At 49.7% G+C, this 21,593-nt stretch overlaps 2 protein-coding genes across 6 annotated transcripts in view; one reads left to right on the forward strand and one right to left on the reverse strand.

The window, feature by feature from the left end:
* Positions 1 to 8,012: 8,012 nt before the first annotated feature.
* LOC148182487 (late histone H2B.2.2-like) lies at positions 8,013 to 10,983 on the reverse strand. Of its 4 annotated transcripts, none has more exons than XM_088068070.1 (3): positions 10,873 to 10,983; positions 8,626 to 8,840; positions 8,013 to 8,297 (listed from the first exon to the last, which is right to left on the reverse strand). In XM_088068070.1, the coding sequence occupies exons 2-3, from the start codon at positions 8,791 to 8,793 to the stop codon at positions 8,097 to 8,099; spliced, it is 369 nt and encodes a 122-aa protein (XP_087924196.1). In that variant the 5' UTR covers positions 8,794 to 8,840; positions 10,873 to 10,983; the 3' UTR covers positions 8,013 to 8,096. The 4 variants fall into 4 exon arrangements, with proteins under 4 accessions (XP_087924196.1, XP_087924195.1, XP_087924194.1 ...); XM_088068069.1 differs by lacking the exon at positions 10,873 to 10,983 and adding an exon at positions 9,057 to 10,587 and having other exon boundaries at positions 8,626 to 8,843; XM_088068068.1 differs by lacking the exon at positions 10,873 to 10,983 and adding an exon at positions 9,057 to 10,580.
* The window catches only part of MYO1D (myosin ID), a 153,687-nt gene continuing 143,013 nt past the window's right edge, over positions 10,920 to 21,593 (forward strand). For both annotated transcript variants that reach the window (XM_005532618.3, XM_014261171.2), the window contains exon 1: positions 10,920 to 11,044. In XM_005532618.3, the coding sequence (XP_005532675.1) occupies positions 10,950 to 11,044 (95 nt within the window). In that variant the 5' untranslated portion in view covers positions 10,920 to 10,949. The remainder of the gene's footprint in view (positions 11,045 to 21,593) is intronic.

Genomic DNA, 21,593 nt, shown 5'->3' on the forward strand with positions numbered 1-21,593 from the left:
CTACGTCCACAGACTCCCAAAATGGTCTGAGCTGGAAAAAACCTTAGGGATTGCTAGTTCCATCCCATGGGCAGGGACACCTTCCACTAGACCAGATCAGGCCTGTCCAACCTGGCCTTGAGCACTTCCATGGATGGGGCAGCCACAGCTGTTCTGGGCACCCTGTGCCAGGGCCTCCCCACCCTTGATTTTGGGTTTTTTTTGGCTCTTCTGCACAGTCATTGACATTTTTCCCAGGAAGCAGAGCACAGAGGAACTGAAGGTTGTTGCTCACAGTCTCCGATGCACTTGGCCGTGTTCTGCTCCTGTCTGGGACTGTTCTCACATAGCCAGGAGAGCCCCAGGACCTGGATGCTGCACTGAGGTGATTGAGAAGAAGCTTTTTAACACTTGCAACACATTTTTTAATAACTGATCAGGAAAGTTCGTGCCCTCAGGAGTCCTTTTGCTCAGATAACAGGTGTTGGATGATGAATGGATGTTTGTCACCCTGATTTCTGATGATACTACACAGCTGAGCTCAGGGTGCCAGTTTGTGTTAGATCAGGGATTCTGAAGATTTTGAGATAAAGAAAATGCCTATGTAGATTTTTGACATTCCTTTGGCACTGGGAGCCCAGGTGTCTGTGAGGGATCTTCCCAAGTATTTCACTCCATCTTACCTGGAAACCTGCCCCTTAAATTAGCATTCCCACTTGGAATCATTGCAGCTGGCCTAACCTGGGATGGGATGGAATAGAACAGAAAGAAATAGAATAGGAATAGGGAAGAGTAAAATTGGAATGGAATGGAATAGGAATAGAATTCCAGGGGGAAAAAAACAATGCAGGGAGACTTTAATTATTCTTCAAATGCTTTTTTCTGATGGGTAAATTAGAAGCTGATTTTTTTTATGGTTAGGATAAGTAGCATCATATCCAGGGCCCATGGTGTGGTCTGGCACCTCCTCCCTTGGCCCATGGAGGCTGCTGCAGGTGAAGGTGCTCTGTGCTATTGCTTGAGGCATCTGCAGAAGCAAGAGAGCTGATGGACAAGGAAGACACAATAAATCAGCTATTTCATGAAAACCACCAAGTTCAGGATCCTTTAGGTTACATTGCTAGGGATGAGGAATTCTGATGCAGCTGGATATTTATATGATGCAATACTCTTGGTTTCTGAAGCTCTGACAAAGGTGGTTGGTGCTTCCAGAACTGCTTTGCTGCCTTTGCTTCCCATCCTGTGCTTTTGCAACCCTCACACAATGCCAGGTGAGTTTGGAATTCTTCAGCAGATCCCACAGCAAATCCCACCTCCAAGGACTGGGATGGAAACTTGCTCCTTCCTTCTTACAACACATCCTGAACAACCTCCCTGGTTTTGCTAGCAGTGAGGATTAGAGGAAATGTAGAAAATATGATCTCTGAGGGAAGAATTGGGTTATTTGGTGCAGAGGAGCAGAGCCTGGGACAGCTGGGGGTGAGCTGACCTCCAGCCTCCCCTTTGCAGCTGCACTTCCTGCCCTGCTGGGATAACCCCCCTCCAATAAAAGGCTGCCATGGAAAAGAAGGGAATAAACTGCTCTGTGTCTGCCTGGAGAGGATGAGGAATCACAGAGAGAGGCTGCAGTGAGAGCTTTAGTCAGACACTGGGGACTGGCTGAGTGTAAACACAGCACTGGGCCAGGACAGAGCGGCTGCACTGGGGCTCCATCAGTGGGAGTTTTAGGAGGGAAGAGCACAAATTAAACAAACATCCATCATGAGGGGTTTAAACTGCACTCGCCCTGCATTGGATCAGTGTGAGCAGCAATTGCTCCAGGCACCCCTCCAGCTCTGCTTCTCTGCTGCTGTTCCCAGCAGTCCCATGGCTCTAGGCAGGTGGAAACCGCTGTCGGCCTGGAACTGGATCCTCCTCTCCAAGAGTGAATGTTTGGAGAAGGGATTTGCTCCTATCCCTGTGACTTTCCAGCTACCTGGATGCAGGAGCAGCACTGCTGGGCTGCCTCAGGCCCACGGCAAGAGGGGAAGGATGAAGAACCATGCTGTGACAGTAAAGAGGGACCATGGAGCTGGGTGAGTGTTGTCAAAGGTCTTTACACTATAAAAATTTCCTTTTTGTTTCTTTAAGGAATTTTAATGCATGTTATGCACTGGGGTAACAGGGTAACAACTCCTCAACACTGTGCTGTGAAGCCAGAGTACAGGAGCCTGAGGTTTCTGTTGTCAGCCTGGGCTTCCATCCCTTGTCATATAATCCCAGAATGGTGTGGGTTGAAAGGGACCTGAAAAATGATCCAGTCCCACCCCCTGCCATGGGCACAGATACCTTCCACTATCCCAGGTTGCTCCAAGCCCCATCCAACCTGGCCTTGGACACTTCCAGGGATCCAGGGGCAGCCGCAGCTGCTCTGGGCACCTGTGCCAGGGCCTCGCCACCCTTAGAGGGAATGATTTATCCTCTATCCCACCTAACCCTGCTCTCTGGCAGTGGGAAGTCCTTGTTCTGGTACTCTATCCTTTGTCCAAAGTCTCTCTTCAGTTTTCTTGGAGCCCCCTTAGGCACTGGAAGGGGTTTCCAACGTCTACCTGGAGCCCTTTTCTCATGAACAGCCTGTTTTGTGCTGGTTCAGGCTGGCCATGGGGCCACATCTCCAGGAGAGCAGGGATGGATTTTTATCCAGGAAGCTGCAGAATCTGCTGCAGTCAGACCTGGTGAACATCTCAAGCTGTTTTCTTTCTGTTCAACTGAGTCTGGTGGTTTTGGCTGGATTCCCAGCCCTCGTCAGCCTGGGGAATCACAGACCTGGATGTAAATAGAAGTGGCTCATAGTGAGGCTTTGCCATGAAGCAATTCCTTCCTGGAGAGGGAACAAAGTTGTTGGGTGCTGCTGAGGGACACGGCAGCCCCACAATCCCTCATGCTGCCTCAGGCTCCTCCACCCTCTGCTCCCAGGAAGACAAACATCCTCAAGAGGATTCTCAGGAACAGCTTTGGGAAAGATTTCCCCTTATGAGAAATAAAGGCCTTGAGGGCTTTGTTTCATCTGGGTTCTTTCTCAGGGTGTCTGGCTCCGCACACACTGACCTTAGAAGGGATGTTAATGTTCTCCCACTATAAATGTTCATGTATTTGTGCAACAGTCAGATTGCAGTCTTGGAAAGTCTCATTTCGTCTCATAAAACTTCCTGGAAAACTCCATAAAAGAAAACACTGCATCCACTTTAATTACAAAAAGCCTGGGAAGTGAATATTTAGTTTGTTTACATTTTGACATCCTCCTCTGTTCAAGACCATAACACCAATATGTGTGTGTGTGTTGGGCTGGAAATTTTGATGTGTTCCCTTTTTGAAAAAATAGGGAAGAGGGAAGGGCACAGTTACCCCCTCACAAACGGTTACTGCTGGGGCAGCCCATGGGGCCATTTACCAGCAGGGGAATTGTGGAAATGAGGAAGAGGCCCTGCCTCATGAAACTGAAAAATATAACAGAGGAAGCTAAGAAGGAAGAAATGAAAAATCAATATAAATGACCAAAAGTAAAATTCATGTTTTTAAAGAGAGACCAGGCAGATGAGCAGTTAATGCATCAGAGAACAACCTGTTAAAATCCCAGAATGGTTTGGGTTGGACGGGACCTTAAAGTTCATCCAGTGCCACCCCTGCCACAGGCAGGGACACCTTCCACTGCCCCAGGTTGTCCCAAGCCCTGTTCAACCTGGTCTTGGACACTTGCAGGGATCCAGAGGCAGCCCCAGCTGCTCTGGGCAGGCTGAACACCCTCAGCTCTCCCAGCCTGTCTCCAGAGGAGAGGAGCTCAAGCCCTCAGAGCATTTTTCAGAGAAATCTTTGTGTTTATCTGTTTTGTCCTCATTTCCATCCTTCTATCCCAGGCAGAAGCTATATCCCAGAGATGCCTGTGCATCAGATTGATCCAGAGCTGTGATTTTGAGGTGTCCAGACCCATCTGGGTGGCCCTAGTGCCTGATGTCTTGCCTGAACTCAGGCACACTCTGGCACAGAGCTGCCATCCTGTGCCCAGCTCTGTGCTGGGCAGAGCTGCAGGATCAGAGGTGGGGTGGGGGGATACTGGAGTCCCCATGGCCCCTCCTTTGGGCACCACAGCAGGCCCCAATTTCTATTGCCTGCACAACAGCCATGTCCCTTTTGCTGTCCTCAGTGACCTTTTAGCCATGCCATGGCTCTGTGCCATACCTGGAGCTGGCACACACCTCCCACACTGACCTGCTCTGTGCCCCAGAGCGAGCCCAGCCCCAACCCTGCCGCCCCTGCTTTTTGGGATCACATAAAACTCAATCCCATACCTAACAGCAAACCCTTTGAGGATGTGGACACCTGGCAGGTGTCCTGCTCAGGCACAGGACATTCTCCACAGCCCATTTTCAGTTCATCACTGGCAGCACCCCAGAGAGAGGACACCTGCTCATCCCTCCTCACACTTGGGACAAGAAGCAGCAGTTTTTAGTGGGCTTTTCCCTCCACATTGCACAAAGCAGCTCCACTCCTTGTTTTCCAAAATCTTTTAGGATCACGTACTACAGAGTCTCCAGCCAGAGCTGTAAATCCCACACCTGTGTCCTGCAGATGAGACACCCTCCTGAGCACAGGTAACAGGAATAGCATGAGTCCACCCTTGAGGACAGTAACTGTGGCCCTCCTCCAGGGCTCCCAAAGGACAGAAGTCTTTGTTGGTTGATTCTGGATCCACATCACCAGGTTTGTGTTTAACCCTTCCACTTCCTCAGACTGTCTAGAGTTCTGTCTTCTATTACCAACAGAGCTAAAAAAGATAATAGAAGAAATGAACAACCATCCTGGAAACCTTCCATGCCCAACTGCTTGTGGGTTCATCCTCCTGCTTCTGCCAAAGCTGCCTTTTGGGGTGACAGATGAAAGCATTATTTGGAAGGGTATCCACATGGTGTGTGCACTTCTCTACTGGGAATAAATCATCACTTTTTTAACCCAGGATTTGCATCCAGGTGTTTCCCATAGGCTGGAGGAGAAGGTTGAAAGTGTGAACAGAAAGTGCAAGTGCTAAAGACACAATAAATACAGACTTCAATGGCGCTCTGGCACAGGGATCCCTGGGTGTGCCAGAGGCTGCCCATTCATAAGGAATTTGCTCTCAACTAACCCTGTGGCAGCAGATTTCCCTCTTCCCCCAGACTGGACTCTAGAAAATCTTTTGGGAAGTCACTTGATTTGTCTTGTGCTTCAGATCACTATTTAGTAACATTTAGATTGCAAAAGCCCTCTGAGATCATCAGGGCCAACTGTTCCCCATGGCACTGCCAAGGCCACCACTGACCCATGTCCCCAAGTGCCACATCCACAGGGCTTTCAAATCCTTCCAAGGATGGGGACTCCCCCACTGCCCTGGGAACAGGGTATTTCTTACACAAGAACTCTCAATTCCAAAATCAGTAGGACTATCAGGACAAAATAAACAGGAGAGACAAGGCTTGTGTGGGGAGGGAAGGACAGGATAAACAGGAAAAAAAACCAAAGATACTGAAGAATAGATTCCAGAGAGCTGAGGGTCCACTGAGTCAGTGGTGAGGCAAAATAAAACCAAGCAGAGATGCACCTGAGACACCACAGAACCCCAGCATGGTTTGGGTTGGAAGGACCTTTAAAACCCACCCAGTCCCACCCCCTGCCATGGGCAGGGACACCTTCCACTATCCCAGGTTGCTGCAACCTGGCCTTGGATTTGATAAATTTATGCATCCAAATCGGTTTGGTCAATTGAAAATTTATTAATTAGAGCAAGCAAGGTATAGGCAAAAACAGCGCTGGGCGACAGGGGAGCCTCTGTTCCGTAGGGCTCCGCCAACTGCCGCGCGCGAACCAGTTCCCGCTTCTCCTTTTATACATCTGGTGACGCGTCTTTAGGCTGGTACTCTGCGCGTGTGTCGTCTGTTGCTAGGGGTCTTTTTCTGCCTCCTGGTAGTCGTGGTGATGAAGGCTGACAGTCTCCCTCGGGTAGGTCTCCCCTCGCAAACCCCTCCCGACATGGTGAAGGGGTCTCGCCCTGGTCGGGCCCCCGGAACTAGAACTGGGCAACACATCCCAAGCAAGGGCATGTTCTGCAACATGCCTTAAGCAAGTACAAACCACAAACAAGCACAAATCACAATGTTCTAACATGTCTTAAGCAAGCATAAACAAAGGTTGTACATAGTACAACATACATAGTTCATCACCACTAATTTCCCATTCTACTTTCTTAGTGAACAAAATACCCTTGTTTTTATCACATTGGACACTTCCAGGACTGGGGCAGCCACAGCTGCTCTGGCAACCTGTGCCAGCCAAGATTTTGCCTCTCTCGAATCCAGTTGAGCTACAAGTTTTTAGGTAGGAAAAGGTCCACTGATAACACCAAATCCCCTGGCCTGGCCAGGAACCTCCCCTGGTGATTGCTCCCGTTATCTCCTCTGCTCCAGATGCTTCCCCTGAGAGCTGGTGACAGTTCCAGGCTCAGCTTCCCTTCCAGGCAGTGATCCCACACACAATTACTGCAGGGGTTAAGAAGTCAGACAGCCACACTGCACAAGAGCAGATCCATATGTCACCCTCCCAGCAGCAGCTGGGACTCCAAATACAGAAATAAAGAAGAGAGAAGGAAGAGGGCAACAGCTCCAGGCTGTCTGCAGGGACAAGAAACATTGAATGAACGCACCTCTTTGGTTTTTCCTTGCTGTAACACAAGAGAAAACACTGACAGGATGATGAAGCTCCCAACCAGATATATCTGAGGGCATGGAACCCTCCCCCCTTTTAGGGCAGGTTGAACAGACCCCAGCCAGGAATGCTGGAAGTGGAAACAGCCTTGGCAAGGGCTGTGCAGGGACCTGGGTGTGTCCTCAGGTTCAGCTGCAGCTCTCGTTTCTACAAAGGCTTGGACTTTCCTATAGTATTTGGCCCCAAATCCACAGATTTGAGCCAATCCTAATCAACCTAAAGAGTCAGAGCTGCCAAAATAGGGACTGGACTGAGCTGAAGCTCCTCAGCAGGCGGTGCGACAACAGGGCAGTGCAGGCAGCAGGGACATCAAAACTCAACCCTCAGTCCTTGGGCTGGACTTGCTCCTTGAGGGCAGCCATGATCCTGATATTTAACAGGGAAACAGCCACAGGGCACTGGTAGTTCAAGCACTGCACAGGGCTCAGGTACACCCAGGAGAGTGGAGACAGCAAACAAAAGCAGCTTGGGACACAGCCAGAGCCACCAAGAACTGCAGCCAGGAGCTGCTTCCCACCAGTGACACCTGTGGTACCTGGGTGGGTGGCACTGGCCCAGATCTGCCAGCACATAGTCCAGCAAGCCCCTCCAAAGCCCAGCAGAGCCCACCAGGTGAGGCAGCCTCTGGGGTGCAGAGCTGTCACCACCTCCCTCCGAAGGGAGCCTCACAGCCTCCAGCTCATGCCAGCATTACAAGGCCCAATCCCTGTGGAAGGATCCATCCCTTTTCCAGCCTCCTGCCCATACTCCTGGAAGGGCAAGCTCAGCAGCTGGAAAAGGCTGTGCCAGGGGGGTGTCCCAGTGCTGCCAGGAGGTGTTGGCACTTCACCCCCTCTGGGAGGGCACTGCCACGTACTCTGCCCATCCCCGTGGGCAGCATTTGGAGCTGAAAGAAGGAAGCTGGAGAACCTGGATACATCCCTGGGACTGGTATGTGCAAAAACAAAAACAGATCATTCAGTGCCACCACCTGGCACAACATCACCAGGAATGCTGCTGCCTCCAAGGCTGCCATTCCTCCACAGCTTGGAATAACATCCACTTTTCCTCCTTCTGCCTTTCTTGGCCAAATAGGGTACAACAATGCACCCAGCTGCCCGACAGCCCCCCAGAGCAGCCTAGGCTGGCAGAGTGAGCTGCCCTGTGAGCATTTCTCCAGGTAGGTGTGTGTGACCACCCTCATCCTGCACCCCTTCCTGGGGCTCACAGGTACCCAGCCCAACACCTGCTGCTCTCAGTGCCAGCCCAGGGAGGAGGCTCCATTAAACAATGCAAAAAAGTACTTTATTTACCAAAACCACATTAAAATATTACAAAGACTGTTCCATCCTGCCTCAGCTCATGGCTCAAGATCCTGGAGGAGGCTTGTAGAGCTCACGCAGTAGCACCAGCTTCATGGCCAGCAGGACTTCACGGTGGCCAAGGTGGCTCCTCCTGCCATAGCGGGACAGCCGAGAGGCCTCCAGGGCCACATCCCCGAGGAGCTGGGGATTGCCCAGCCAGGCCAGTGCAGAAGCCACCAGGCAGGAATCCCCAGTGGAAGACATCTGTGGGGAGAGCAACCAACAGCATCAGCACAGCCATCATCCATAGGGCAGCACAGCTAGCACCACCCAGCCCCACCTCCAGTTTGGGATCACAGAATCACTCAAGCTGGAAAAATCCCATAAAGAGCAAATCCAAACATTTGAGCAAATCCAGCACTACCAAGGCCATCATTAACCCACCACATCCACACATGTTTTAAACCCCTCCAGGAATGGTGGCACCACTGTCCTGGGCAGCCCTACCCAGCCACCCCCCAGCCTGGGATATGCAGATAAGCAGGTGGAACTCGGGAAGCAGGAGGCTGTACCCCAGCCAGCCGGGACTCACCCGGTTTAGGAGCTTGCAGATGTGGGCAAAATAAGCAACTTTCTTCTTCTGTCTGTGGACACGAAGGCAGCGGAGGCTCTGCCAGGCACATCCCTCTCCTGCCTCCGGGGGCTCAGGGAGGGCAGCAGCACCTAAGGGGCCGTGCAGGGTGGGAGGTCCTGGCTCCATCGCTCCGTGCTGGGGTTACACACACGCTTCCCGTGGTTACAAAACCTCTGCTGAGAGAAAACCAGTCAGGGGCTGAATACACTGCTGCCCTCACCCTGTCCTTGCCAGGGAACTAATTAGCATCAGGCAAAATAGGCACCTACAATAACACCAAAGCTATTCAGTGCACTGCATAAACAAGGCCAGAAGGCACTCCCTCTGCAAAGCTAAACACACCAGAAATGCAAAGAAGGCATTTTAGGAGAGTTTTCTTCCCAGCTCACCTCTGAGAACTCCTCCAGTCTTGTCCTCCCCCGGGAGCAGAGAGGCAGCTGCTGTCTGCTGCCTATAACCGGGGGGGATCATTGCCTCCAGCTGGGAGGGGAGGGGGCCCACGCAGCTGCACGGGTGGGGATGGAGAGGGAGACAAGGACAGCCACACCACCTCACACCTGCACCCTGTCTCCTACACTCAAACCAGCCATTCTTGCCCAAAATTCTTTTAGGTGAGGCTGCGTTTGCTCTCAGATCCCCCCGCCCCAGCTCCATTGCCCTAGTTAGTATAATTAATGTAATTAGTCTGCCATGCTGGATGTGTGGGGGACTTTTTATGTGGTTTATTTTGCGTTAATTTGAGGGGGTTCCAGGGTTTCACCAAGCACTAGAGTGAGCAGGGTCTGGGGGACACCCAGGGATGCTGGGGGCAGGAGCTGACCCTGTGGGGTGGGGTTACCCTGGGTGCAGGCTCTGTCCTGGCAGGGGTCCCAGTGCAGAACCCTGTTCTGTGATGGTTGTGGCATCGGGTACAGCAAAAGGGGGTCAGTGTGTTCCGGATGTGGCCCCATCCTCAGGCAGATGAGATTTTGAGGGGGGAACCCCTCGGGTGCAGCCCCCCCGCCCTGTAGGGTGTTTGTGGGGGGTCTTTGGGGTGCAGCATATTTTCCTGCAGGATATGGGGTGGGGCTGGGTGTCCCAGGACAATGTGGAGAGGGGTGAGGGATCCTGGGATGCAGGATCTGTACCGGAGGGAAGGGAAGGAGGTGTCCCCTGAGTGTGGGATCCAGCCATGCTGCGGGATGGAGATTCCAAAGGGTGCAGGATGTGACCCTGTAGCACAGCCTGCCCCTCAGGTGGGGAGAGGGAGTGTCTCTAGATGAAGAATGTGACCCATTAGCACTCTGTACGAAGTGTGTGGGGGGCTCCCCTGGTGCAGGATACACCCCAGGAAGGAAGATTCCTCCGGGGGAGGGGACAGCAGCCTGCAGCCCCTCATCCTGGGGGTCTTTCCAGGTGCAGAATGAGGCCCCTTAGCACCCTATGCTCTGCTGAGGCTGTCTCTCCTTAGGTGCAGGATGTGATGCTTTCACATGCTGTATTGGAGAGGGGACTCTGCTGAGTCCAGGATACATCCCGGGAAGGAATTGTTCCCCTCCCCAAGTATCCTGCAGCCTCCCAACCTGAGGGGATGCCCCCGTGTGCAGAGCAATGGAAGTAGCCCAAGGCTCGCTCTGGTTCTGGGGTGCCCGGATGTTGCAGGGGGAATTCCTGTGTGGTTTATTCTGCATTAACTTAGGAGGGTTCTGGGGTTTCAGTAAACACCGGTGTGAGGCAGAGTCTGGGGGGTAACCCAGGGGTGGGAGCAGGACCGACCCTGCCGAGTGGGGTCATGGGGTGGGGTTTCCCTTGGGTGCAGAATCTGCTGTCCTGGCAGGGGCCAGAAAACACCCGATATTTGGGGTGTGAGGAGGCTCCTCTGGGTGCAGAACATACCCCAGGCAGCACAGCCCCGGCTACAGAGCACACATCCCCCACCCCGGAGCTCCCGATCCCGCTTTCCCGGGAATCCCCCGGCCCAGCCGTGCCGCGACCCCCGCCTGCAGCGCGCGGCTCCCGCCGCCAGGGGGCGCCCCCGGCCCGCCCGGCCCGGGGCTGCCGAGCCCGCTGCGGCCGCCAGGGGGCGCTGTGCGGAGCCGCCTCACGGCCCCGGCCCCGCCCCGCCGCAGGTGACACCCCCCCCCCCCCCCACACACACACACCCCCCCCCGCCCGGGGAGCGGCGGGAGCGATCCCGGTCCCGATCCCCGTCCCGGTCCCGATCACCATCCCGGGCTTGGTCCTGTTCCGATCCTGCTCAGAGCCCGGTCCGCATCACGGTCCCGGTCGTCCCAGTGGCCGCCATGGCGGAGCAGGAGAGTTTGGAGTTCGGCAAAGCCGACTTCGTGCTGATGGACGCCGTCACCATGCCTGAGTTCATGGCGAACCTCCGGCTGCGGTGAGTGAGGGGCGGGCGGCGCGGCCCCCCCGCCCCGGGGCTCGGCGGGTCTTCCCCTCACACCCGGCCCGCTTGGGATGTAGTGTGAGGGACTGAGGGAACCGAAACCCTCCCTGAGCCTCCTCCGCCTGCTGCCCCTCCCTGCCTGAGCAAACCCGCATAAAAGTGTGGATTTTTCTATAAAACGGAAGAGCCGGGTAAAGATGAGGGTGCCCAGGGTCCACCAAGCCCTGTGGGCTGCGGGGGCTCAGTCTCCCCTCTGGAAAATCTCCCTCCGGAGTCACCTGCCTCAGTGCCCACCTCCCTCATGGGGTCATGGAATGGTTTAGGAGCGAAGAGACATTAAGGACTTCACTTTTAAATAGTATGTTGTTGATCTTCCCCTGTATCACAGAAACTCCGGGTGAGTTGGGTTGGAAGGGACCTTAAAGCCCAGCCAGTGCCATGGGCAGGGACACCTTCCACTGTCCCAGGCTGCTCCAAGCCCTGTCCAACCTGGCCTTGGACACTGTCAGGGATGGACATCCACAGCTTCTCTGGACAGCCTGTCCCACTTCCCTCTGCCAGGTTTCTCGCCTATGCTGGCATTCTGCACAGTTGCTTTGGAGAAAAAAAAAAGAGCAATAAAAGTCACCAAGTCCAAGGTTGCTCCATCCTGTGGGGGCATTGTAGCCGCTCGCTGGCTGTGGATTTGCTGTGTTAACATTTCTTGATCTTTATGGTTTTATTTCACGTGTAGATGTGGTGGGTGCTGGGAGGATCCACATTTTCCTGCCTGTTCCCTCTCAAGCACAACTAAATCCTGGGCAGCACTGATAGAGGACAGCCAGGGGACCCTAAGTCTGTGGCTGCTTTTCACTTTCCGTTATGAAAAATTCATGGGAGCTCGTCCTGATAAACTCTTATGCCCCTGCTTGTGCAAAGATTTGATAATTGCCACAGGGAAGCCTTCTCGATAAAAACGTGACTTGTTGGCTGGGTCCCACCCCTGTTCTGCTCAGGTTTTCCTGCCTGTTCCTGTCCTGCCACTTGTGTTCTGGCGGGTATTGGAATCAGTCATTTGTCAGGCCCCTGGTGTTGTTGGATGCACCTGAGAGTGACTCTGGCAATAAATGGAGCTCAGGAGGCTCCAAACTATTGAGGAAGGGGAATATTAAGCTTTTCAGACAATTGTGCTGCCTCCTCTGTGAAATCTGTAGATTTTGAGTTTTGGCTGCTTCAGCCACTGAGTGCTCAGGAATTTCTGTGCTACACAGCTACAGGGTATACCTGTGCCCTGAGATGCTGCAGGGTGAGGGCTCGGGTCCTGGGGGATGTAATAACAACCAGCATACTTTATGCTTTTTTCCTTTTATATTTTGGATTTCTGTTTGGGCAGAGAGGGCATTTGTGTTTGAATATAAGAAAATCATAAAGAGAATGGCTGAACTTTGGACATGATTTTAGATTTAAATGAATTTTGCAGTGCCTCTAAAAGTTTAAATTTGTTTCTCATTTGCACACTCCACAACACTGTAATTGTATTAGAAAGGACTTGCACGCAGTATCTTTGTAATTAGCAGGAAACTTGTGTGTCCTGGTTTATTCTTGGAGTTTTATTCTTTGGTTAATGTGTACTAGAAATCTAAATGAAGTATTGGAAATGGATTGGTAGCTTAAAAATCAATGTGGCATGTTGATTGCCATTAGGAATCCATTGAGAGGAGCCTTGCAGGGACAGACTTTGCTAATTGTTTATGAAGGGGTAAGAACAAGCCAGCAGTCCTGGATTCTTACAATAAATGTGCAACTTTGTTTATTTTTTTCTCTGTGCTGTTGCTGATGGTGTCTGAGGGTGTTGCCAGGACATCCCTGCTGTGTCTGATACACCTTGGAGGCCCCGTGTAACTGCAGTGCCTTGGTCACTGGCACTCAAACCTATCCAAACCCAGGCTTATCCTCTGACAACAGTTCAGACTTGAGTTCTTCTCACCCAGCCATGAGCTCTGCCTGAGCTTCAAGGTAATCTGGTGTCTGTGCTGTGGGAAGAGCAAGCTTTTCTCAAAAGCTAATTAATACTGGTAGTTTTTCTAACCTTGGTGCTGTCATCCCCTGCCTCTAAGCCTGTCTGCACGGGGACATTTGGGAAAGCTGATGTGAATTTCTCAAAAGTGTGGCCTTTCAGTAAAGCTGCTGAGCTCTGCCAGGTGTTGGGCGCTGTGTGGTGGCCCTGGGCTGCTGCCCTGGCCCCACTGCTGGTGTTTTACAACACTCGGGCAACACCTGCTGCTCACATTTTACTGCTCTGGAGAGGGCAATTGGCTCTTGGTGCTGACACGTAGGAATTGTGTGAGATCCAGCCCAGAACCTGCTCAAGGGTTGGTTGTGTCACTGTGGAGATGGCAGAGTCCCCTTTGTGCTGGTCGTGCTGCTGCTCCATCGAGTGCCCATGGCAAGTTTGTTCAGTTTACACTTGGATGGGCTCCTCCCTACTCCATAAATCCAACTTTCTGCTAGAGCTATTTTTGTTTGGGGTCACTGGCTGACCCAAGACGGGCTGTGCTGGATTTAATTCCCAAGTGAGCCCAGATGTGGGTGGAATTGAAATCATACCAGTTTCAGTGCATGCAAGGATATTTCCCCAAGGATGTCTCTAGTGGGAAAAGAGGAATGGTGAAGCTGCACTTTTCATTAGTGTAGTATTTGAATTTAGTGGTGTTGACATGGTCTGCATGAGTGTGCCTGGGTAGGTGGTGGATGCAGTGTGAATTTACTACCTCATCTCCCAACCCCAGTGTTCATGCCCAGTTATTTGTAGGTTTGAGTGGTGATTCAGCAGGGATATCACCATGTCAGTATCTTTTCATGGCTGTCTTACAGCTACTTAATGAATGTTTCTTTGGACACTCAGCAGTCACTGCATGTTACACGTTATTGTAAATAAAAGTCATCCTGTCCTTGAATGCCTCAGACCAGAGTGCCCTTCATCCCAGCGTCTGGTTGTGATTCTTAGTCATCAGAATAATTTAAAAAAAAGAAAAGCCAGACTATGGGAATGGTCTGTGTGAACTCAGTAGCTTTGTTTCTTTATAGTATCCTCCAAAACGGTAACAATTGTTTCTAGAACACTCATAAATCGGAATTATTAACCAGCTGTATTTGGGGGGTTTGTGTGTCAGCAGTTGCCCATCATCCCTTCAATGAGTGCCTGCTCATCTCTGCACTGCTGCAGAAGCAATTGACAATTGTAATCCCAGGACATCAGATTAATTGAAGGACTCCTTAAAATAGGGAATCTTTTTGTGTCCAGCAACTCTCAGGTCCTGCCACTGGCGGGCAGATATTTATCTGTAGCCAACTGTTACCTGCTGTAAGCGATGGGAGAATGCTCTGGACTTGCTATTGACTTAACATGACCATGAGTGTTCCATGGCAGGTGGAGTGAGATGGTGCTTGTGGAAAGGGAGTATTGGTCTGGCCAGGGCTGCTCAGCTTTTGCAGAAATTGTGGTGTAGATGAAACTATTGAGTAAGAGAAGCAGGAAACTGCACCACCTCATTTTCTTCATGCCATAGTGAAAATTTCAAGTAGTAAAAGTTACCATTTTTAATTTACTTCCTTGTAAGGAAGCTTATTTTTCAGAAGTATGAAATATTCTGGTTTATCAGGTGATAGCTTGTATTACACTGCAAAGACCACTCACTGTTCTGTACAGCTTGCATTTGTCTTGACAAACAGATCAAACCTCAGAACGTTAAAAGTGGGATCTGTGGAATGCAAAGAGGGAGTTCTTGAATTACGTTGTGCAGAGCAGTTACTCCTCACAGGGTCTCAGGTGTGTGCCAGGACAGTCAGATGTGACCCATCTGCTCTGTGCCAGGCAATAGGATCCTGTGGGGGCCCAGCTGGGGGCAAACCCAGCACCCCTGAACCACTGGGAGTGGGAAACCACATGGAAATGCAGGGGAAAGCAGACAATTACACAGGGCAGCATCAGGGCAGCATTTGGGGTAGTCCCATGTGAGCTGTGTGCTTGTGGTGTTTGTGTTCCCACATCTGCATTGCGAGCAGGTGCTACCTGACTCATCCTCTACTGATTTCTAGTGAGTTGCTCATTTTTCAGAAGCATTGTACAAATCCCCCCTGGGAACACAGTAGATCTGTGTCACTGTTATTAAAGAATTCAAGGATGTGTGAAAGGAAGACAGCGAGAGCACCTGGTGATGTGTAATGATTGTAAAATGAATTTGGGGTTGTTTTCCTCTACTTTTAAGTACTTCCAGTATGAAAACAGCTGTAGAAGGCTGTACTTCCTACTCAGATAGTTCCTGGTCATCTCAGCCCACCTGAGCCTGGAGTGGTGCAAAGACCCATGGGTTAATAGTCCTTGCAGTTGTCTCCCTTTGCACATGGTGGCTTCTGGCCTCCTAAAGCAGCATTTCATAAAAACACAGCTCTCTGTTCACTTAAAAATGCACCAAACTATCTCACAAACCCCAGAATTTTCAGATTAAGGCAACAGTTCTAGATCTGTATTTATTGCAGGTCCATTTGAAACATAGATAATATTTGCTATGATCATTAATAGTTTTGGCATCAAGAATCTATACTGAAAATCTGGTTCTCCTGAGAATGTGCTGAAAGTATTTGGTGTTGAGGGAAGTGTTTACTGCACAGGCAGGGCTGAGGCATGGGCTGGAGTCCTAGAAAAGAGTTGGAGCAAACTGAATGGGGAATTTGGCTTTAAATGCTGCAGAGGGATATCTCAAGGGGTTTTCTTGAGGCAGTTGTGTGGAGGTTGTACTTTTTGGACTTCTGTCAAAAAAACCCCATTGTTTCTCTGGATGATGTGGTGAGTGGAGGCCACTCTTTAGAATCCTAAAATCAGAATAGTTGTTGGAACGGGTTGGAAGAGACCTTGAAGTTCATCCAGTTCCATGCCCATGTCCCTTCCACTGGAGCAGGTTGCTTCAAGCCCCTGGCCTAGGACCCTTCCAGGGAAGAACTTTAAGTTCTGAAAGGCCAAGCTCCAGTTCCACCATTCAGTGTCCCCATGATCTGCAGACTGGGTTGTTTTTCTTTCCTTTTTCAAGTCTGGAAAAGCAAGAACAAGTACTGAGGTTGAACAAATGATTTAATTTGTCCACATCTTCAGGAAATGGGTGTCTCTATGATCCATTAGGAACAATTCTTAGCCCAGCTGTGCTTTCCATTTGTTCTTGCTCGGTTCCACGCCCTTTCTGCTCTTCCCTTGAAGAACCTCACTTGCAGTTTTGGAGTGAAGGGTGCTGTGTGTATTACACTGATATTTTTACATGGACTTCCTTATCTTTTGAGCACCATCTTAAACATTCATATTTGGGGTTGAAATTGTGGTGGGAGAGGTTTGGCTTCGCATGTGCTAATAAACTGTATTTAATCCCAGCAGAGGAAATATTATGTGAATGCTTGGTTTCATTTGTGCTTTTGCTAATGAAATATTCATGCTTCACAAACAAGCTTTTCATGCCTTTAAGCCATTTTAATTTCCTCATTCTAAACAGTTATGAATATTTGAATTCTTCATGTGGTGTTGGATTAAAGAGCTGGTGGAAAGAGGCTGCTTTTTCCCTGGAGAGGAGCACCTGCCTCTGTGTGCTGCAGGACACTCCTTGCTCTATTCAGGCCAGCAGCAGTTGAATCTCATCAGCCCTTCTTGGCTTCCTCAGGGTTGCTCAACCTGCAGAAGCTGTCTCGTGTCACAGTTCGGAATGAATGGAATGAAAAATTCCCCTTAGTCCTTCAAAATTTGATTTAGGAGCTTGGCCTGGGGCCAGCCTGATCTTCAGAGATGGAAAAGGCCATCGATCTCACTTAAAAAGCAAATCTCAACAAGAGGAGTAGCAAAGGGAGAATCCAGGGCAGCTTCCTGACTCCACAGGGTCTCTTCAGCCCATGGACACCTGGAGCTGCTGCAGGTGTACTGTGGGATTCCTGACTGGAATTCCCATGAACCAGGCTTTGAATCAGGTGATGTCCAGCCTGGAGTTTGTTTTGCCTCCATATGTGCTGAGTTTATCTGGTTTCACTGGATCTTCCTTAGCACATCTGCCCTCCCTGCCTGATGAAAGCCTCCTTAGAGGGAAGTTTTAAAGGAGTCTTTTTATAGCAGCTGGGTAGGGGAGTATTTAAATACTTTTAGCACCTGGGTGTTGACTAATATACAAGGCCAGATTTATGAATGAGATCAGTCTCTCAGGGTGCCTTGTACTTCTAAATTTGTGCTGTGCCTCAGACTTGCTGGTCCTGCCTCCAGCTGCCTTTGGTCCTCGCCAGAGCACAGGTAACAACATTTAACTGGGTAGGTAGCAGCAACTTGGAGAGGGACATCCATGGCACGTGGCATCAGATGTGAAACAAAAACCTGATAGAACCAGTGAAGTAACCAGAACGACGGGGAATTAGCTCAATAGGAAATGCTCTTTCTTGCATTTTTAAAAGTCTTTTTTCCTGCTGTTTACAGAAAGTATATCTACAAAAATCAGCTGGTAATTTAGGAATTTCTCAGCAGCCTTTTGGCTTTCATCCTTACTCTGCAATGATTTTGTAGATTCTGATGAAGTGCTGTGGGTCCTGATGCTCCTCAGAGTTGCAGTGCATCTGCTTGGGATGCTGTCAAGTGGAATCCTGTTCTGGTTTTTGACTACCCCACATTTGAGGTGGCTTGTGTAACCTACATCATCTTAACTGAAGTGATCTGTCATCACCTGCTGAGTTTCACCAGCTGACACTTGACTCCAAGATCTGCTAAACTCCTACAGTAAATATTTGCTAATACTTCCAATAAGTCTCGTGGCCTCCTTTAGTCAAGAGTCCTCTGCATTGACTTCTGTTCAAAAATCTGCCTCTCCAGGTGGCTTTACTGATCTTTACTCACCGAGCCCTTGCATTTCTTTGACTCTTTGCATTTCTTCTGGCTGAGCAGGCTTTGACATCACCTAAACTTAGTGATATTTACTCAAATTCCTTTAAAGATGCAGATCTCATGAGGTATTTGGAGTTACATCATCTCTCTCTACATCCCTGGTCATGATTGCATCTCTTTATGGAATGAAGGAATTCTGAGACCAGGGAGAAGGAAACAGATGTCTGCACATAGTTTTGCCTGTAAGTGTGAAATAGGGGAGCTCTGTGTCCCCTGGAGGCAAATGCTCATTTCCAGTTCTCTGAAGCAAAAATACAATTTGTAAAGAAGATTTCTGTTTCTTTAATGGCTTTTTTGGTGAGATGTGATGAGATCCCAGCTCCCAGTGCTGCTGTCACATGCTGATGTTCCTGTATTAGACCAGGTGTAAAAGTGTTCACTTGTTCTTTCAAGTTCTGAAAGAACAGTTTGGCTGTGAGGCTGTCCCGTCTTTGGGAGTGAAAAAGGGGCATTAGCTAGACTTAACTTTTTTTGAAAATACTTCATTTTTCTTCAGATCTAAGCCATTAAGTTGTTCTTGAGATAACGTCTGTCTTCGGCTAGGAATGAGGTTTTTCTGGTCTCTGCCTTGTTATGTGTGGCAGCAACACCCAGAGCGGTTCCTCTGGGTGGTGGTTTAGATGGACAGCAGATACTGTCCTGTCAGGGCCCAGCTGAGGTAGGAGGAGGGGGATATCTTGGAAAGACCTTTTAAATAAAATAGTTGTTAATGATAAGCCAGAGGACCCAGCCCTGTCATCACTGGTGGTCTTGCAGTGCTCATCTTCTCAGGTTCAGCAGCAGAACTGACTGGGGCATAACAAGCCTGCTCTTGCTCTAACTCGTGGTGGTATTTTCCATTCTGCCCCCAATAGTTTCTGAGCATTTTTCTATGCAGACTCAAAAATTTCTCCTTGAACAATACTGGAATATTTGTTCATCAGTTTAGTCCTGTTCTGCTGAAGCATTTTGCAGCCCATGTTTCCTGGCTGCTGGGATGCTGCTGACATTCCCTTCTGGGTTTAAAAGTTAAAAAGTTCCCAGAAGTTCCCAGAAGTTCCCTTCTGGGTTTAAAAGCGACCTGCCCTATGGCTGCCACTTGCCCAGTGACACTTCTGAAAATATTTTCTGTTGGGCTGGTCTGATCCAGAGCTTTATTTCCAGAAAATGTACCATTGGGTGAAAATATGGCATCAAACCAGTTCCCTGTCCCTGCGCAGCCACTTCCCTGCCACTGTGTCATTTCTCAACCTTGGATGTTTCCTGCTCTGCTCCAGCATCTCAGACATTGACTCCCACTGTCTCTCCAAGAAGTGTTGTCCACCTCCCTTCCTTTCTCCTGCTGACTTGCCATATTTCTGTAATTGCAGTACCCTCCTGGTCATCCTGGGTGATTCCTCTCTCCCCTTTCTGTACCTTCTGTGCACAGCTGGACACCTCTGCCAACTTTACCCCTTGCTGTTGATGCCCCTTCAGCTCCCCAGTGTCGTCTCTGATTTTTCCAGCCTTGCCCTGTCTGTCAGCTGGAATTCCCTGGGGCTGGAGTGAGTGAGCTCCTTTGTTCCATGTGCACTGTTGGACTTGGTCCTTTTTAGGCCTTTGCATCACTGTGGTGTGTCAGGCCCAAGCCTGAGCCATACATGGAGTCTTGCCCAGAGTCACCTCACACTAATTTCTGTGCTCATTCCTTCTCTTGACAGACAGAGCTTGTTCAGAGTTATCTACAAATACTGCTTTTGCTCTCAGTTCTATCTCCTTCACCTATCTCCTTGCCTCCCTCCTGTTCCACCTCAGAACACAGCTTATCTCTTCCCTGTGTTTATCAGTTTCTCCCGCAGGACTGATCTGCGCCATGTCTGTCTGAGAACTTTCTGACCAGCATTCCTGTGCTTTTTCCTCAGTTGCTCCTTTTGGCATGCAAGAAGCATCATATAACTTCCAGCAAAGACACTGCCTCCTCCCACCGTGTGTCATTTATGGAGCCCACACAAAGTGTGCCATGGCAGGAGGTTTGGAGTGCTGCAATCACTGATTATCAGTTCATCTGCTCAACTCGTTTCCTGGCTCCACACTGGATCCCAGCCCACTGAAGTTCTTTTTCTCTTGGGTCTGGACAGAGCCTGCCCCGATGTTATCCTGCCTGAGGTTGTTCAGGTAGAAAATTACGTGATCAGAGTATCTTGATATGTTCCTGGTTAAGGTTGATGTAACTTAACTTGAGAAGCCTGAAGGCTCATTACATCTTCCTGGGAAACAAAACCTGCAGATTTGTGGTGGGACTCTGCAATATGCAGGGTGTAATGTGCTGTTTGGGATAGTGACTTAACTCCATCTCCAGACACAAAGGATTTTTGCCCTTGCCCCTGCATCTTTATTCACATCAAGCCAACTCGAGCCGTGTTTCACTGGAAGTTCTGACAACCTTGGAATAAATCCCTTTGTTCTGGGGCCCCTAACAGGAAGGTTTTCTGTCCCATTCCGATGGAAAGCAGGTGTGCATGGCTACTCCTCAAATGAATTATGATTTGAGGCACCAGCTGAAGCTTTCAGGAAAGGTTCCCTTTCAATATCTTCCTCCCATCAGTGCCACCATCATTGCTCTGGGGGTTGTTTATGGTGCCCAGGACAAACTCCCAGCAGGGAATGAAAGGGAACTCCAGCACTTCACTGCAGCGCCCTGCCCAGGGAGCTCAACAGCCAGGCAGGAATGAGAACCTGTCTTTTAACAGCTACTGGATGGCAGCAAAGGCTGTCTCACCATGAATAGCGAAGAAAAACAAACTGAAACAAAAAATCCCCTTTCCCACTATAGGAACAGCACGGCTTTCTTTGGGGAGAGCTCCTCCATGGCATTTGGAAGGGTAAAAACCACTGTGGCTGTGAAAGCCTTCACACCATGGCCATCAAATGCACAATGAAGCTTTCATTCTCCACATCACATCACCGAGATGTTTACACTTAAACTTTTGCTGTTATTCAGATTGCTACACTGCAGCTAAATATTTATTTTGTTATTTTGTTTACAAGAATGACTGATAACGTAAATTTCACCTTCAGAAGAAAACTCCAGCTGCGGTTCTTTGAAGGCCTCCCCCTCCCCTGCACTGTTTATAAAGGAACTGGATATGGAGTTTATAAACATCTGGGTGGAAATGGTGCCTTCCCCTGCTCCTTAATAGCACCTTCTTTGGGTGTTGTTGCTTCTTGATCCCGGCTGTAAAGACGAGGGGAGCAAATGAAAACAGGCTCAAAGAGCTGTAAATATATTTTAGGCCCCAGAAGAATCCCAAAATATGAGACCTGGAGCACCAGAGTCTTCAAGTGAACTTGCTTAGAAAAATGGTTGCCCCTGCACTCTGCAGAGAACATCCTCCCTTGTTTGCTTCTCAGACTGTCAGGAGGACACCGTGCTGCTTTTCCTTGTGCTTCCAGGGACAGAAGAACCCCTAGATTCTATTAAAACTGGATGTAAACACCTCCTTGGAACAGTAGCTGTTAAACTTTGTTGAAAAGTGCTTAGCAATGACAAAAAAATGTTATTTCCGAAAGGATCTGTAGCACTGAGGGTTTTTTTTTTTGCAAATCAAAGTCCAATTTCACCACAAAAATGTCCCTGTAACCTCTTAT

Source organism: Pseudopodoces humilis, chromosome 29 (assembly GCF_049639895.1).
Source record: "Pseudopodoces humilis isolate 2021_Gansu_Grassland_sample_001 chromosome 29, ASM4963989v1, whole genome shotgun sequence".
In the NCBI taxonomy this organism is placed as follows: Eukaryota; Metazoa; Chordata; class Aves; order Passeriformes; family Paridae; genus Pseudopodoces; species Pseudopodoces humilis.

What these genes read in the sequence shown, in the direction of transcription:
- LOC148182487 (XM_088068070.1), bottom strand. Translation starts at nt 8,793, where the DNA reads ATGGAGCCAGGACCTCCCACCCTGCACGGCCCCTTAGGTGCTGCTGCC. An exon ending in TCTGCAAGCTCCTAAACCGG is followed by an intron (nt 8,298 to 8,625) that starts GTGAGTCCCGGC and finishes CTCTCCCCACAG; the next exon opens with ATGTCTTCCACTGGGGATTC.